The sequence below is a fragment of the Pelodiscus sinensis genome, chromosome 2 (genome assembly GCF_052426305.1).
Source record: "Pelodiscus sinensis isolate ZL-2025 chromosome 2, ASM5242630v1, whole genome shotgun sequence".
Classification (NCBI taxonomy): domain Eukaryota; kingdom Metazoa; phylum Chordata; order Testudines; family Trionychidae; genus Pelodiscus; species Pelodiscus sinensis.
This window is the reverse complement of record NC_143053.1, coordinates 204654525-204670461: the sequence shown is the minus strand read 5'-3', so window position 1 is coordinate 204670461 and position 15937 is coordinate 204654525. Positions and strand designations below refer to the sequence as shown.

The 15937-nt window shown below is 40.7% G+C and overlaps 1 protein-coding gene across 6 annotated transcripts in view; it reads left to right on the top strand.

The window, feature by feature from the left end:
- LOC149525420 (histone deacetylase 9) overlaps positions 1 to 15937 on the top strand; it is a 408190-nt gene that overhangs the window by 267097 nt on the left and 125156 nt on the right. For 3 of the 6 annotated variants that reach the window (XM_075922253.2, XM_089776663.1, XM_089776665.1), the window contains exons 4-7: positions 1309 to 1550; positions 2559 to 2709; positions 4568 to 4694; positions 6770 to 6891. In XM_075922253.2, the coding sequence (XP_075778368.2) occupies positions 1309 to 1550; positions 2559 to 2709; positions 4568 to 4694; positions 6770 to 6891 (642 nt within the window). The remainder of the gene's footprint in view (positions 1 to 1308; positions 1551 to 2558; positions 2710 to 4567; positions 4695 to 6769; positions 6892 to 15937) is intronic. The other 3 variants (XM_089776664.1, XM_089776666.1, XM_089776667.1) reach the window with 3 other exon arrangements.

The following is a 15937-nucleotide window of genomic DNA, read 5'->3' as shown; positions in this document are numbered from 1 at the left end:
TTGACTAATCATGTAGTTGATACAAATTGTATACCCAGTAATGTCACACCAATTAAACTAAGGCTATATCTACACTGGGAAGGTTTGGTGATAAAAGTGCTGTTGACATGCAAAAGTCAGCAAAGGTGAAAACTGGACAAACCAGTTTTTCTGCCTCCCATTGTGAACATTTCATGGCCACATTGCAAGAACTCTGTGGACAGATAGAGCAAAGGAATGTGGGTAAGCATTCCACATGCAGTGTTGTGGGAAGACAGAGATGATCCCTGTGCTTCTTGGGATTCCCTTGTAGCTCTGGGAGCTCTCCGTGCTAAGGAATGTCAATGCAGTACTGTAGTCTCTCCAGCCCTCCCCCTACAGCAGCAGTCTGTCTGCTGCTGTGTTTCTAGTTCAGGGAAGAACAGAAGCAATCCAGTGATTTGTGTTTTGTTCACCAAACTGAGCAGCTCACTCAGCTGTCAGGTATTTGCCAGAGCTTAGAAATAGGAAGGGCACATGTCTGTAGGGCAGCAGAGATCACAAAACACTGAGCAGAGACAGCAGAGCAGGCATTGTGGGATACTGGCAGAAGCTAATTCTCTTCACAAAACAAACAACAAAGTCCACATTGGCTGTTCATTGACAATAAAGGGGGTGGGAAAGGCAGAAGTAACCTGCAGGGGTGAAAGTTTTTTGTGTGTTTTTCCTGACTAAAGTTACACTGTAGTGTAAAAGCTCTCACTGTTTTGTTGCATAGGGTTGCCAGATGGTTTCAACAAAAATACCGGACACACTTGACATTACATCACCATCTACATTACATCTTAGTTAAAAAATACCAGACATTCATACTTTCTCATTTATATTTTCTCAATTTGTTTCCCTGACAGAAAGCTCAAATACCGGACTGTCTGGTTCAAAACCGGACACCTGGCAACCCTAGCCACTAAAAGGCAGTTTTTGGCAACAACATGTGCCAGCATAGACAAAGCCTATATAATGCTGAGTTGGTAAATTGGGCAAGTTCTGACAGGTTGCACAATGTTTTGTAGGAGGTGGGGTTCTCATTCTTCCTCAGGGTGACATTTCTTTTAAAATGGGAGGAAAGTAATAGGATGGCGTGTGGATGTGTTAGATGGCTGGTGGGAACCACAAGATTTTGCATATGGCTTACTATGGCAAGTATTTCACTAACTCTATAAATTGGAGGGATTGGTGGTGGGGGGGGGAGAGAGTAAGGTAAATAAGTTATTTTCCTCCCAATTGGGAGAATCAATTCATTTTTATCTCCATTCATTTATGTATTTTTCTTTTGTTGTTCTTTTATAGTGGATGTAAAGTCAGAGGTTCCTGTGGGGTTGGAGCCCATCACACCACTGGACTTGCGAACAGATCTCAGGATGATGGTTCCCATGGTGGATCCAATTATGCGTGAAAAGCAGCTCCAGCAGGAGCTACTCCTGATCCAGCAGCAACAGCAAATTCAGAAACAACTTCTGATTGCAGAGTTTCAGAAACAGCATGAAAACTTGACTCGACAGCACCAGGCCCAGCTGCAGGAGCACATAAAGGTGGCAAAATCTTCCATTTCTCCTGAGACTCCTCCACCGTCAGCTGAATATTCTCAGCTGACTACTAGAAAGGGTGTGCTTCTGGACATTTCGTTGTGATTTAGAGAGGGAGTGTGAATGGTTATTGTTGCCCATGTGCGTGGTATAGAGAAGTGATGGAAACCATGTTGGGCTAGATGGTGATAACATTTAGCTATTAAAAGAAGATTTTCAAGCATAATTGGTGGAGGCTATTGCAGTGTTGTACTATGCAGGCGGCAAACCAAGGCTCTTTGAATTAGCATATTCTGTCTCATTCGGATATTTCCTCAAAGTCCCCATTTTTCACTTAATTTTCAGTTAGGCCTCTTTATGGCTGCCTTTTTTTGTAGATGACATTTTGATTTGCCAACTAATTATGACTGCTTTGTTTGCAGCTGCTTGAGTTTGTGCCTTCAAATCAGATAGACAGCCAACCTGCGACTGATGTTTGCAAAAATGGGGACAGGTGCTGCAAATTTAGCACTTTGCCCTTCTTCAGGCTGCCTCACAGAATATGAAAGAAATTGATTGATGGGATTAAACCTGTCACAGAAGAAACATGGAAGTAGAGATTTTGACTGAGAGTTTATAGTCTTGGTGTTTTTTTTTCCTTTCTGAAATATCTCAGACTTCCCCTCTGCTAATGTGGTGAGCCTGTCTATGGTGTGATTAACTGACAAATCCAGTTGAGAATAGCAAGTAAAGTTTGATGCTGCATTGGCAGAGAGTGAGAATAATGTGCAGGTTATACCCACATCTGGCAAAAGAGAACGAAGCAAAACCAATGCCTTCAGCTACTTTGTGATATTAAAGCTGTTTTAATGGCAGATGATAAAATATTCCACTTGAAAGAATAGAAAAGTGGGTTATGGAATAATATGATCACAGATGAAAGCTCTTATACAAGCTTGAACTGAGCTTTTTGGCCAACAGTGACCTGGACAGCACTGCAGACTGCATTTGCTCATGTCTTTTGTTCTTTGCAAGTTACAACAGGAACTCCTCGCCATCAAACAACAGCAAGAACTCCTTGAAAAGGAGCAGAAACTGGAGCAGCAGAGGCAGGAGCAAGAACTAGAGAGACATCGCAGGGAACAGCAACTTCCTCCTCTCAGAGGCAAAGAAAGAGGCCGAGAAAGTAAGAGTCACTGTACCAGGACTCAGGATAAAAAGATGATATATCCTTCCCCGTCCTCTACAATGGGTAATAGCCAGGATCAAGGCTAATAAGTGTGGCCCTATTCAACACTAAAATAATCAGACACAAGAGTAAGAGGTGTGCCTGCAAAAAAGCAGATTACATCCACTCGCCCACACTGCTAGTTTGTACCAAAGTGTGGGGTTGCCCCATGGCTGTGTGTGTGTGTTCCTCTCAGATAGCTACTTTGCCTGTGCAAAAATAAAATACTCTAGTTTGAAAGCATAAAACTTCATTTGAGGTGTCCTCTCTCAGAGAATTTTCATTATTACCTAATACAGACTGCACTATCTGACAGCAGGATGCTGGCTGGCAAAGAAATTCATTTGAACATTGTTTCAAGACAAAAAGGTTAATATATAGCATTTAAGAGTCTCTCAAGTGAGCATATCTGCTTTAGTTACATCACTCTTTCTTTTCAGACAGGCATGTCAGTGTTGCTGAGGCAGCTTCCTGTCCAAGAGTTCCATTTCCAGCTCCAGTATGGCTTCAAGGCAAATTAAAGATAGAAAGGACGTTGCTGGAATGTGATGCTCACTAGAGGGAGACAGATACAAATAATTCCCCTCAGTATGGTCAGTTTAAAACCAGGTTGTTTCAGGGTATCAAAAATGTGAAGTGATTCAAAGTGTAATAATTGCCACAGGGAAGCATTAGTACTTGTGCAGCTGAAGGAGCACAAAGTATTAGTTAATAAAGAGCAAACCAAAAGAGATCAGTATATCATGCCCACGTGATTCACATTCCTCAGCCTTTTTATTTATAAGGAAAATAGTACCACTTGAGCAGTGGTACATTTTAGGTTTTAAAAACTAAAGACTCAGTGGAACTCCCATCATGTTAATGGGAACTGCACACAAGTGTTTGAAGGTAAATTTAACTCTGAAATTGTGTTTTCAAAACTCCTGTTTCTCTGTTCTGTTCTAGTTCTTATTTTGCACCCATCACGGTGATTTCCGAGTGGCTTCCAGTACTGAATTGAGCAATGGATAATTCTTTCCTTTTTCTCACCCCATGGGAAACTTTGCATGGGGATTTTTTTAATAACTATATGACATATTATGTTTATATTAGTAAAGACAAGGTTGAAAAAAGTGTGCTTTGCATTTGAAATGGAAGGTGGGTGTGAGCTTTAAAGGAGTTAACATATATCCTGTGGCAGTTTGTTCTGCTCTCCCAGCTGACCTCCAAGAAAACTCTGTCTCCTGCACAAGTGAGTTTCTCTCTTGCTGTGGAATGTTCCATTATGTCAGGAGCAAAGTTGTTAACCACAGTCCTTATCTGGGAGCTTAGGCAATCTTTTGGGATCACAGACCCAGATGAGTAAAGTCCCTTGAAAATAAAGACTTAGGTAGGGAGTTTCGAGTCAGTGTAGAAGTCAGAGGACAGGTTTGAGGTGCTATTAGCATTGCTTTAGGTCAGTAAAGACATTATTTGTCTCAGAGACCCCCAGTAATACTTTATTTCTGTCAGCATTTCTTTTTCATAATAATTTGGGGATACTTAAGAGTTGGTTCTGCACCTGGAAAGTATTCACAAGAGAAAGGGCCTGATTCAGAGCCTATTACAATCAACTTAAATGCTCCCATTAACGTTAGTGGGCCTTTGGATTAGGCCCAGAAATAAATGTTTCCTTCAAAGTGAACACTTATTTAGGCTCTTTTTCATTTTGACAATGATTTCAACCAAGGCTCTTTCTATTTTTCATTATTTTTCACAGCAAACAGTTGGATCTTTTTTGTTTTTCCCTCCAATGCTGTAGAGAGTAGGAAGAGCTCTCAATCTTTTTGTGTTTTAGGGGCAGTAGCAAGCACAGAAGTGAAGCAGAAACTTCAAGAGTTCCTGTTGAGTAAATCTGCAACAAAAGACTCTCCAACTAATGGGAAGAATCATTCCACAAGCCGTCACCCCAAGCTCTGGTACACGTATGTTCCCTATTAAGCTGTTTTCATGCTTTATTAATATACTTGCTAAGGGTGGACACCAATGTTCCCTTTAATCTTTTCCATCCATGTGCAGAATAAATTTTATGTGCAGCAAGGCCTGTGCAAATGTGCACCATCAGTAGAAACAAAAATACTATCTCTAGGAGCTCTGCTAATTTGCTGAGCAGCATTTGACTCTCTCCTGAGCAGCTGCACAAGCGCCCAGTTTACAGGGAACACTGGTTGGCATCAGGAGAATATTGAGAGCCTGTCTCCAGGCCAAGGTAAAAATTCACCCAAGATCATTAATAAACAAAATAAAAGCACTTCTTCCCAAATGGAGTTGTATTGAGAGCCTCTGTTCAAAGTGATGTAACTCAGAGCTTTTCAAAACAAAGTGATATCAGTCCATAAGAGTTTCTATTTTTTTTCCTTATGTCATGTCCCATATATCTCACTTTTGAGTTTCACATCCCCTATCAAACTCAAAGCAGAGCTCAGCCAAAACCATCACATTTGGAGACAGAATATGTGAATGCATCTGTTTTTCACCCACACCTATAATTTTCCCAGGTTCACTCAAAAGCTGACTCAGGCTGGCTAAAAAGCTTATGAACTTGGGCCAAGTTTAGTATTTATAATGGTGCAAGCCAATTTTTGCCTGGCTTTAGACCTGTTATGAAAGTTTGCTGTGGCCTTGTGGTTCACCTGCTCATAGAGAACATGCATAACAGATTGATAGACTCAGCGTGAGCCATCCCATTTCTAGAAAGGGCGGGGTGGAGATTTCTTTTCAACTTCTCTGAAGTTTTAGTTTCCTATAACCTCTGCTGCTGTATCATTTATATAAAATCTCAACAGATCTTGCAAATGTGATCTGTTTTTCCATTGGGAGTGACTTTATGCTTGATTCACTCAGATTAAGACTGAAACAGCTTTCTTTTAGCCTCCAGTTGTAATGCAAAACCATCATATTGTAGGTGAAGTTAAAGGATACTGTGGAATGCTGCTCTCCAGTCCAATGTGTTTTGTGGAATTTTAGAAATATTTTTCTAGTATATTGAGAAGTGGTAAAAGATCTCCTACATTTTTTCAGTGTTCTTTTTTTAGGTTGTTGACCCTAGGTATCCAAAAATGCACTTTTTGACTACATCAGTCCAGTCATTTCTGCTGTCCTTATCAAAGCAGCTGCATCAGTATAAAACAATCTGAAAACAGGATAGGTGACTTGTTTCCAAGAGACTTTAACATAATTCCCGAGTCTGCTTGGATAGAGAAATATATGCAGCAGCCTACTCCCATCTCCTTTCCAAGAGAAGCAGACCCCTAGGAGGGGGTGTGAGTAGAGCTGGGGCTAGACAGCCCTCAGCCTCACCCAGACAATATTGTGCTCCCCCAGGCAGTCCTCAGTGCTGCCTGGAGCATGCCACATGGTACACAGCAGCATTTAAAAGGGTCTCTGCCCACAGTTTTTCTTATATTGCCCTGGTGTCAGAAAGAGCTCTCCAATGTGGAACTTCACTGCTGACATTAACTTTATATGCTGCAGAGTACTGAAGTTTCACTTGCTGCCCAAACTAAAGACAAGGTTTTGATGTCTCCTTCACAACTGCTGGTGAATTCATCAATATTTTCCCAGAGGAGTAATGCCTCCTCTTCAAAATATTTGGTAATTGCCCTACAAAAAGTGACAACTGCAAGTAAAGGTCATTTTTAATTTATATTTGTATTTAATAGAAAGGAATCAAATAGCTTTGTTTCAGCTGGTACATCTTTTAAAAAAAAACCTAAAATGTTCTGTTTCCCAATCTTGTGGAGATCCTGTCTTTGGGCCAGCATGACTCTTATCCTTTGTGACTTTTATGATAAGTGCAAAAAAGGCATTCTTAGAAATCCTGAGCAGTTCCATAACTTACTGTAAAAGTGAAATTGGTTACATGAGCCTGTGGTTTGTGCACACTTGGAGGAGTAAGAACATAAACACAGCTGAGACATGTGGACAACATGTGTAGAGTGTTACTGCTGCTCACCTCACTTGTTACTGCTAATTCATGACCTCTCTGTGTCTGCTGCAGGGCTGCCCACCATACCTCACTGGATCAAAGCTCTCCACCCCTGAGTGGGGCCTCTCCATCATACAAATACACTTTACCAGGAGCACAAGATGCCAAGGATGATTTTCCACTTCGAAAAACTGGTGAGTTAAAGAAGTTTATTCTAATCCCCTGCCCCACAATTCTGCCTCACTTGGGGTTTTTAATCAGGCTGTCTCTTAGCAAGGTATATATCATAACCTGCAAAGCCTATTCAGCATGATTCATTGGAAAAGTTCAAAGGTGCTAACTGTATAATATTCCAATTTAGATTGACCCTGTGGTGTCAAGAACCATTATTTCCCAATGCTAGCAGCTAGTACAGACTCCAGTTCTGATACATGTAGTTGGTAATATTTCCCGATATCTGGGGAACTTGTTCAGTATTATTAATAAATCTAATACTAATTCTGGTTTCAACTTGACACTTATAGCTCTCTCTCTCCCTCTCTCTCTCTCTCTCTCTCTATCACAGATGGTATATACTGATTATACATTAAGGTCTTCTGAGGTCTTTTTCTTTTGGGGGCAGGTAGATGATTATTGTGTCAGACTATTTTCTTTGGCTGGTTGCCAAGGTTAAATATATCTGCATGAAAATCCTTCAAATAGAAATGTGAAATGTTTTAGAAGAAAGTGTTCACAGAGAAGACAAGCTTTAGTGACAGAACTGCTTTTCCTGACAATAGGTGAACTATTGGATTTTTCCTTTGTCCACACCAAGGAGTGCTTTAAGGGCTTTGGGGGAGGGGGCGGATGAAGAACTGGGTGCCTCTTACCTCTGGTTGTTGGTGTGGTGACTGGCATCCAAAAGTGCAGGGAGACACTAAGGGCATGAACGAGAAGAGAAAAGAAAACATTAGATCCCTTACTGCATGGGTCTGCTGTTGAGTGATATAGTTACACTCTGAGGAAAGTCTGCCCCCCTGCTGTGCTAACTGCCTTTGAATACCTTGCTTCAGTCACTGAGAGATTGAAAACTAACTGCAGAACTGTTACTGACATAGAAGAGAAGCAGCATTTGAAACTTAAGCATCCAGTAAGAAAATCCAATCTACATGTACTTCTTCAGAACAGACACTTAGAGCTCATGTTATATCCCCTAATGTTTTCACAAGAACAATTTAATGCTTTTTTTTTTTTGTAAAAATGAAAAACAAACTGTTAATTTATTCTGGCTGAATAATTTAGTCTGCTTTTGGTGGTAATATAACATTCCTATAAAAGAAGCTTACTCAGGCTGTTCCATCAAAATAAACCCTTATGCAACTCTTTGCTTAACAGCACTGTACAAGATATATTATCTGTGCCAACCTGCTATCTACTTACATTTGTTTGGAAAACGAAAGAATACAGTCTGCACCTTTGAAAAGGCTGTGAATTTTTCAAAATGCAGGTTTTAATATTTCTCCCATTTCTATACATTTTAATGGAATGATTGATATTTATGATGTGTCAGACTGTTGATCTGTAAAACAAAACATTTTCAAACACGGTTACAGTAAAGTTCTTGTGCAGCTGTTAATACTTTTATATCTCTGTGGGGGTTTCAAAATATTCCTTAATTCAATTCCCATTGTCTGTATAAGAGGACTATAATATAATTAAATCCAGATGTTTTCCATACATTATTCCAAATATTTGGGCATGCAATGCATCAGTTACAAATAAAATTCATAACCGTATGACTCTTTAAAAAATACATATAATAAATAGACAAATAATTATATATATTCATTAGTGTAGCAGTCTTTTCGTCACTTCAGTGTTGTATGATACTTTTACTTAAACATTCTACTTTGTAAACAGAGATGATATGTTCAGTATGCCATTTCTTAGCAAAGAACTGTAGTTGATTGCTCAAAATATCGGCTAATATAGCAACTCTTATCAGTATCTTGTTTACTTATTAAATCACCTCCATTAGCAGGAGAGTCTTAATTTAAATCTTCAGCAAGGGCTCCACAGAGGTGCTGATGATTGTTCCCCAGGTTCAGAGTAAAATCAACAGGAACTGGAACAAGTCAAATGACCCCAAACTGATCTGGGTGGCTCTAGGGCTATCCCTTAGGCAGAGGGGACATTGTGGAGCCTGTGTCATCCTCATGGGACTATATCGGACAAAGATGTCCCATGAACATTCATATATATAGACAGGCTCTCTGCCTGCAGAAATCTGACCTTTGCCACAAGGGTGAACCTTTTTTCCCCCTTTTCCTGTGGCTATGAATGCTTGTTGCCACTGGCTTTTAGTATAATTCTGAGATTCTGAACCTGCATGCAGTCAGCAATTACTATGAAAATGAGCCTTTACATTTTGTTGACCCTTAAGAACAGGATACCTAAAACCCAAATTTAGGGTTAGTTTTTAATAATAGTTCTGATTTGTTTCCCAAGTTATGAAGGCAAGAGGTATCTTTCTCTTCTCTACATTTATATGGTGGCCTCAAAGAATGTTTTGATTATATTGGTTAGTTTGGATTCAGTGAATAGGAATTAGAATTGTTCAGTTTTGCTTCTATCTCAACAGTTAAATGGTGAATAAGAAACACAGTGTTCAGAAAGAAACCTAACATAAGGCATTAAGTTTTCCTTCTTTTTATTTCAGCAGAATATTTTCCCAACCTTTCTTTCTCCATCCTGCCATTGTCATCATGGGGAAATGGCATCTTGCTATTAAATCTGGTCAAGTGTATTCAAAGGTCCGACTGTAAAGGGAAGGTACTCTACTCAGATTCTGCCTACAAGCCCCTCAAAAACAGAAGAACTGGATATTATAGTTAATTAGGTAGCAGGTCTTGATATTTACATACTTTTCATGAGATTCCAAAGTAATCACACCACTGCAGGGACTGTGAGCCCATGTATTATTTCCTTCTAAGAGGGTGCAGAGAGACCTGTATATAAGTTGACTTGGTGCAATTCTAGTGCACAGGGGTTTTATACTAGTTTTGGGGCTTTAGGCCAAGGATTGCAGCTCCTTACATGTTGGCTTTCACCGGCTTTTTGTTGTTTGCCATGGTGTAGCTGTGTTGCAAGGTGGGTGAGATTCATGGAGATTAGGTCTATCAGTGGCTATTAGCAAGGATGGATAGGAATGGTGTCCCTAGCCTCTGTTTGTCTAGAAATGGATGACAAGAGAGGGATCACGTGAGGATTACCTGTTGTGTTCCCTCCCTCTGGGGCATCTGGGCTTGGCCACTGTCAGCAGACAGGATACTGGGCTAGATAGACCATTGATCTGACCCAGTATGGCCGTTCTTATGCCTTTTATTGGACTAAACTTCTGTTGATGGAAAGGATAAGATTTCGAGCTTTATTGGGCTCTTCCTCAGGTCAAATCAGAGTTCAAATCCAAATACAACATGGGACAGATTCTTAAACATCATGGCTGTGTCTACATTGGTAAGATTGCCACCTGTCTACATTAGCCATGAATACTTGTGCAAGAACACTGTCGTTCTAATGTATAAAATCAGTGCTTCTTGCGCAAATACTCTGATGCTCCCACTCAGGGATAAGCCCTCTTGCGCAACTGTTCTTGCACAAGAGGCCAGTGTAGACAGGCAATGTTAATTTCTTGCACAAGAAAGTCCGATGGCTAAAATGGCCACCAGAGCTCTCTTGCGCAAATACTTGAACACAAAAACTCTTGCATTAAAAGTATTTCGCAAAATCTTGCCAATGTAGACGTAGCCAAGAGGTTCATATATGTTATAGACGAGAACTTGAAATGAAGTGACAAATTTCAGCAAAAACAAGGAGTCCTGTGGCACCTTGAAGACTGACAAATTTATTTGACCGTAAGTTTTCATGGGCAAACATGACGTTATCAGTCTAAGTCTGAATAGAGAGTGAAAGCATCTAGCTCTCTACAAAAGTAATTTTTTGCCCTTTTTTGGCATTCAGACCTTTTCAACAGCTGTTGGGAATTGGCCATTAGCACTGGTCCTCCGCATATTAATGTAACACACCCATTTTTGAATGTGTATATATACCTGCCAAACTGAAGTTTCCACTTCATGTATCTGATGAAGTAGTTTCCAGCCCATAAAAGCTTATGCCCAAGTAAATTTGTTAGTCTTCAAGGTGCCACAGGACTCCTTACTGTTTTTTTTTAAATGAAGTGGGCAATTAACACTAAGGCAGAGATCGGACAAAGGAGGATAGAAAGCAGCAGGGTGTGTTTTAAGTTGTTGTAATGAGGCATGAAACCAGCGCTTCTGTTAAGTCTATGGCTTTTAGTATTAAGGATGTGAATGACTAGTCCACAATCCGATGATAGTCGACAGGCTAGGTGACTAATCACTCCCTGCCCCTTGCTGCCTCTATCAGAAAGAGGCAGCAAGGGGGGAAGAGAAGAAGGGGTACTTCAAAGCGGCAGTGCTTTATGGAGCCTGGGCCCAGACCCTTGGCTCCATGCGGCACTGCCACTTTGAAACGCTGCAGGCAGTCCAGGGCCAGTTGGAGTTCCACAGGCTCCCTGCGGCATTTCAAAGTGGCAGTTGACCCCAGGCTCCACATGATGCTTTCACCTTTGAAGTGTACAACAGCAGTAGGGCTGTTGCTACACTTCAAAGGTGGAGGTGCCCTATCGACTAATCGAATAGTTGATGCAAAATGCATCAACTATTCAATTAGTCAATTACTCAAAATTTAACATCCCTATTTGGTATCCAGACTCATGAATTTAAATTGCCAGGCTCTTCTTTTGAAGGTCTTGTGCAAGTTTCCTCTGAGAACGAGGACTGAGAGGTCAGATATGAAGTGATCACTTTGTAAAAAGTCTTTGTGTCCAGGTGATAGGCTTTTGGTTGACAGGCTCAAGAAGGAGCTGAGCAGGAGGAAGAATGGGGACACCATTGCTTTGCTAGAAACACGGATGTAGATTTAACATATAAAGGAGCTACACCTGCATTACCGAGAGCAGAATTTGGGTCAAATTTTAAAAGTGTTCAGAGACCAACAGTTCCCATTATAGTTAGTGTGGGGATTCTCAAAAGCACCTACCTGATTTAGCAGCACAAGTCCCATTGATTTTTAGTGGGACTTACGCTCCTAAATCACTTGGATGCTTTTGAAAATTCCACTCATTGGAAGCTGTTCAGTACGGAACACTTTTGGAAGTCAGGTGAATGTTAGGTGACCTAAAGAGAGCTGATTTATTTTGAAAATCTGTCTATGTGTTAAGGTGTCTATATCAGAGCTATTTGGTGTTGGACTCCATAACTCTGTAGTTCTAACAGGGAGCCATGTTATCTTTAGACTAGGCTCCCTTAAAGGAATCAGAGTAAAAATGTAACAAACCAGATGGGTTTCATGTGAGAGGAGCTGTTCTCTAACAAAACTTACTTTTCACCTTGTTGAAACAATACAAAAATGTCCTGGCACAAAGCCAGAACATTTTGCATTTTCTTGGAACTGTAACGTTTCACTTTCTATGCTCTAGTATTGATGCAAACCAGCAAAAGCCAGTAAATTCCAAATGAAGATTAGCCCTCTGTTTTAACTAAAGCCATGTGCCTTTTTAAACATTGCTCGTAGATGGAACCTCTGCCTTCATTTTGCATCATTTCTTGGCATTCGTTGGAAGAAATTCCAAAGGACAATGCCATGGGTTGGAGTCCTAATCTGGCAATCAAAAGACTAGACTTTTGAATACCTTTTATATTGCAACATTGTACTAGAAGCTTCTCACCTGTTACTTTCATATTTAAATTATGCATTGCTCCTATAACCTGTTAATTATAGCGCTATCCTTGAAATTATTACTGAAGGTAATGTTTGCAGTTCGCTAGAGTGATAAACAATCTGGGTTTCTCCTGAATCCCAGCCAGTGTTGAAGACTAATGTTTTGGAGGTTATTTTGCTCATACTGTGCATAAATTGAAAGTTAATAGCTCTACAGTAGTGGTTTTCAATCTGTGGTCCACGTACCTCTGGGGGTCCGCAAACTATGTCTAAGGGGTACATGAAAGGTTGTTATTACCACAGAACACTGTTTTTCAGTCTGTGGTTTCAGAGCTTGGGGGTGCACAAACTATGTCTAAGATTTCCAAAGGGGTTTGCACCTCCATTCAAAATGTTTCAGAGGTCCACCAGTGAAAAAAGGTTGAAAACTACTGCACACATGCCTGAAGCATACACTGAAATCCAGCACTACTGACCAAGACGCGCATTTCTAGATTCTGGGTACTTAGTGCAGAGGTGGGCAATAAGTGGCCCATGGGCCAGATGCGGCTCTCCAGGGTTAGGCTCTAGTGAGCTGCCAGATGTTTTGTTTATCTGTGAGTCCCATTGTCAATGGTTTGCCATTCCCGGCTGTGGGAAGTGGCACAGGCTGGGCCGCTGCTTCTGGAAGCTCCCTTTAGGTGGGAACAACAACCCGTGGCCAACAGGAAATGAAGGTAAATAAAACATCTGGCAGCCTGCCAGGAGCTAACTCTGTGCAATACTGGGGTTCTGGAGGACACTGCTGAGAGTATCAATTGCTTCAGGACACGGCTACTTATAGCCCAAGACTAGGATCCTCCACTATAAGGCACCAAACCAGTCACAAAGAGAACTCCTGTTCACCTCACTGGCTAGCAAGAAACCATACAAGCATTCCCTAAGATTCTCTGTTTTCCTGTTCCACCAGCAGTCCCACGCCTTATACAGATGAGAGGTTATAGAATCATAGAACACTAGAACTGGAAGGGACCTCGAGAGGCCATCAAGTAAAATCCCCTGCCCTCCCGGCAGGACCAAGCACTGTCTGAGAGGTGTCTGTCTAACCTGTTCTTAAATATCTGCAGTGAGGGAGATTCCACAAACCCCCCTAGGTAATTTATTCCAGTGTTTAACCACCATCAGAGGCAGGATGTTTTTCCTGATGTCCAACCTAAATCTCCCTTGCTGCAATTTAAGGCAATTCCTTCTTGTCCTATCCTCAGAGGCCAAGGAGAACTATTTTTCTCCCTCTTCCTTATAACACTCTTTTAGATACTTGAAAACTGCTATTATGTCCCTTCTCAGTCATCTCTTTTCTAAACTAAACAATCCCAGTTCTTTTAGTCTTCCCTCATAGGTCGTGTTTTCTAGACCTTTAATCATTTTTGTTGCTCTTCTCCAGAGCTATTTTTGTGTTTAAAAAAAAAAGTGTCAGTACTCATTTCTTGAGTCAAATTTTAAAAAATGAATCTCCCACCCTTCTTTGTATATCATGTCAATTTTTCATCTTGCTGTTTCCGCAGAAGGAGTTAGTCAGGCTGGGGGCTGTGCTGGGGGAAAGTGGTGCAGCGCGAGTGCTCCCAAGGCCGGCAGGGGGCTGTGCAGGGGGAAAGCAGCATGGCGCGAGTGCTCCCATAAAAAGGTGCCAGTATGCCGTTCCGGTGCGTACTGTCACAAAAAAAGCACTGCTCTTCTCTGGACCTTCTCCAGTTTCTCCAATCTTTCTTGAAATGTGGTGCTCAGAACTGGACACAATTTCCAGTTGAGGCCAAATCAGTGCAGAGTAGTTTGGAAGAATGATTTCTCGTGTCTTGTTCACAACACTCTTGTTAATGCATCCCAGAATCATGTTTGCTTGTTTTGCAACAGTATCACACTGTTGACTCATGTTTAACTTGTGGTCCACTATGACCCCTAAATCCCTTTTTGCAGTACGCCTTCCTAGACAATCACTTCCCATTCTATGTTTGAGATGGATTGTTCCTTCCTAAGTGGAATACTTTGCATTTGTCCTTATTAAACTTCTTCCTGGTTTTCCTCAGACCATTTCTCTAAAGCATTTGCAACCCCGCCAAGCTTGGTATCATCTACAAACTTAATAAGCATACTCTCTATGCAATCATCTAAATCATTGATGAAGATATTGAACAGAACCAGCCCCAAAACAGACCCCTGCGGAACCCCACTTAGGTCCTTCCAGCCTGATTGTGAACAGTTAATAACTACTCTCTGAGAACAGTTATCCAGCCAGTTATGTACTCACCCTACAGTAGCCCCATATATGTTGTATTTCCCTAGTTTATTGATAAGGAGGTCATGCTAGACCGTGTCAAATGCCTTACTAAAGTCTAAGTATACCACATCCACCGCTTCTTCCTTATCCACAAAACTTTTTATCCTATTCAAGAAAACTATCAGATTGGTTTGACAGGATTTGTTCTTTACAAATCCATGCTGACTGTTGCCTATCACCTTATTCTAGATGTGTGCAGATGAATTCCTTATTACTTGCTCCATTATCTTCCTTGGCACAGAAGTTAAACTAACTGCTCTGTAGTTTCCTGAGTTGTTCTTATTTCCCTTTTTATAGATGGGCACTATATTTGCCCTTTTCCAGTCTTCTGGAATCTCTCCCCACTTCCATGATTTTTCAAAGATGATAGCTAAAGGTCCAGATACCTCCTCTATGAGCTCCTTGAGTATTTTAGGATGCATTTCATCAGGCCCTGGAAACTTGCAGACATCTAACTTTTCTAAGTAATTTTTAACTTGTTCTTTTATTTTATCTTCTAAACCTACCCCATTTGCACTAGCATTCTCTGTGTTAGGCATCCCATCATCATTCATCTTCTTGATGAAAACCGAAACAAAGAAGTCATTAACCACCTCTGCCATTTCCAAGTTTCCTGTTATGAAAACCAATCTCACCAAATGAAAAGATTCTTCTGATCCCAAATGATTTCACATTCCAAGGTGAATATATACCTCAGATCTTATCCAAAAAGCAAACTGATGGTAAAATCTAAATGTTTATTTATAAAAAGAAAGAAAGAGAGGACGAGTGGTCCTTTCAAAATACTCTGGCCAACCTCCTCTTGATCTCTACCAGAATCAAACATCTGAAATACTAGTATATAGCTAATATTCATAATTTCAATATAAATACAATACATGCATACAAATAGCATAAACAGAACCAGCAAATCGTAAGCTTTTCATAGACACCTCATTTGGTCCACTTTGTACAAGATTTGTTGCAAACCTATAACAGTGATTGCAACAATGATTTGAATTGTCATAGTTTAATTTGATAACGTCACACCCTGAAGAACAACATCCTACCCACAGGCCGCTTATTGCCCATCCCTGCTTCACTTTGTTAGTGGACTTAACTGCAAACCTTCATCTGTGGTTTAGTACCATCTAAGAACATGTTTC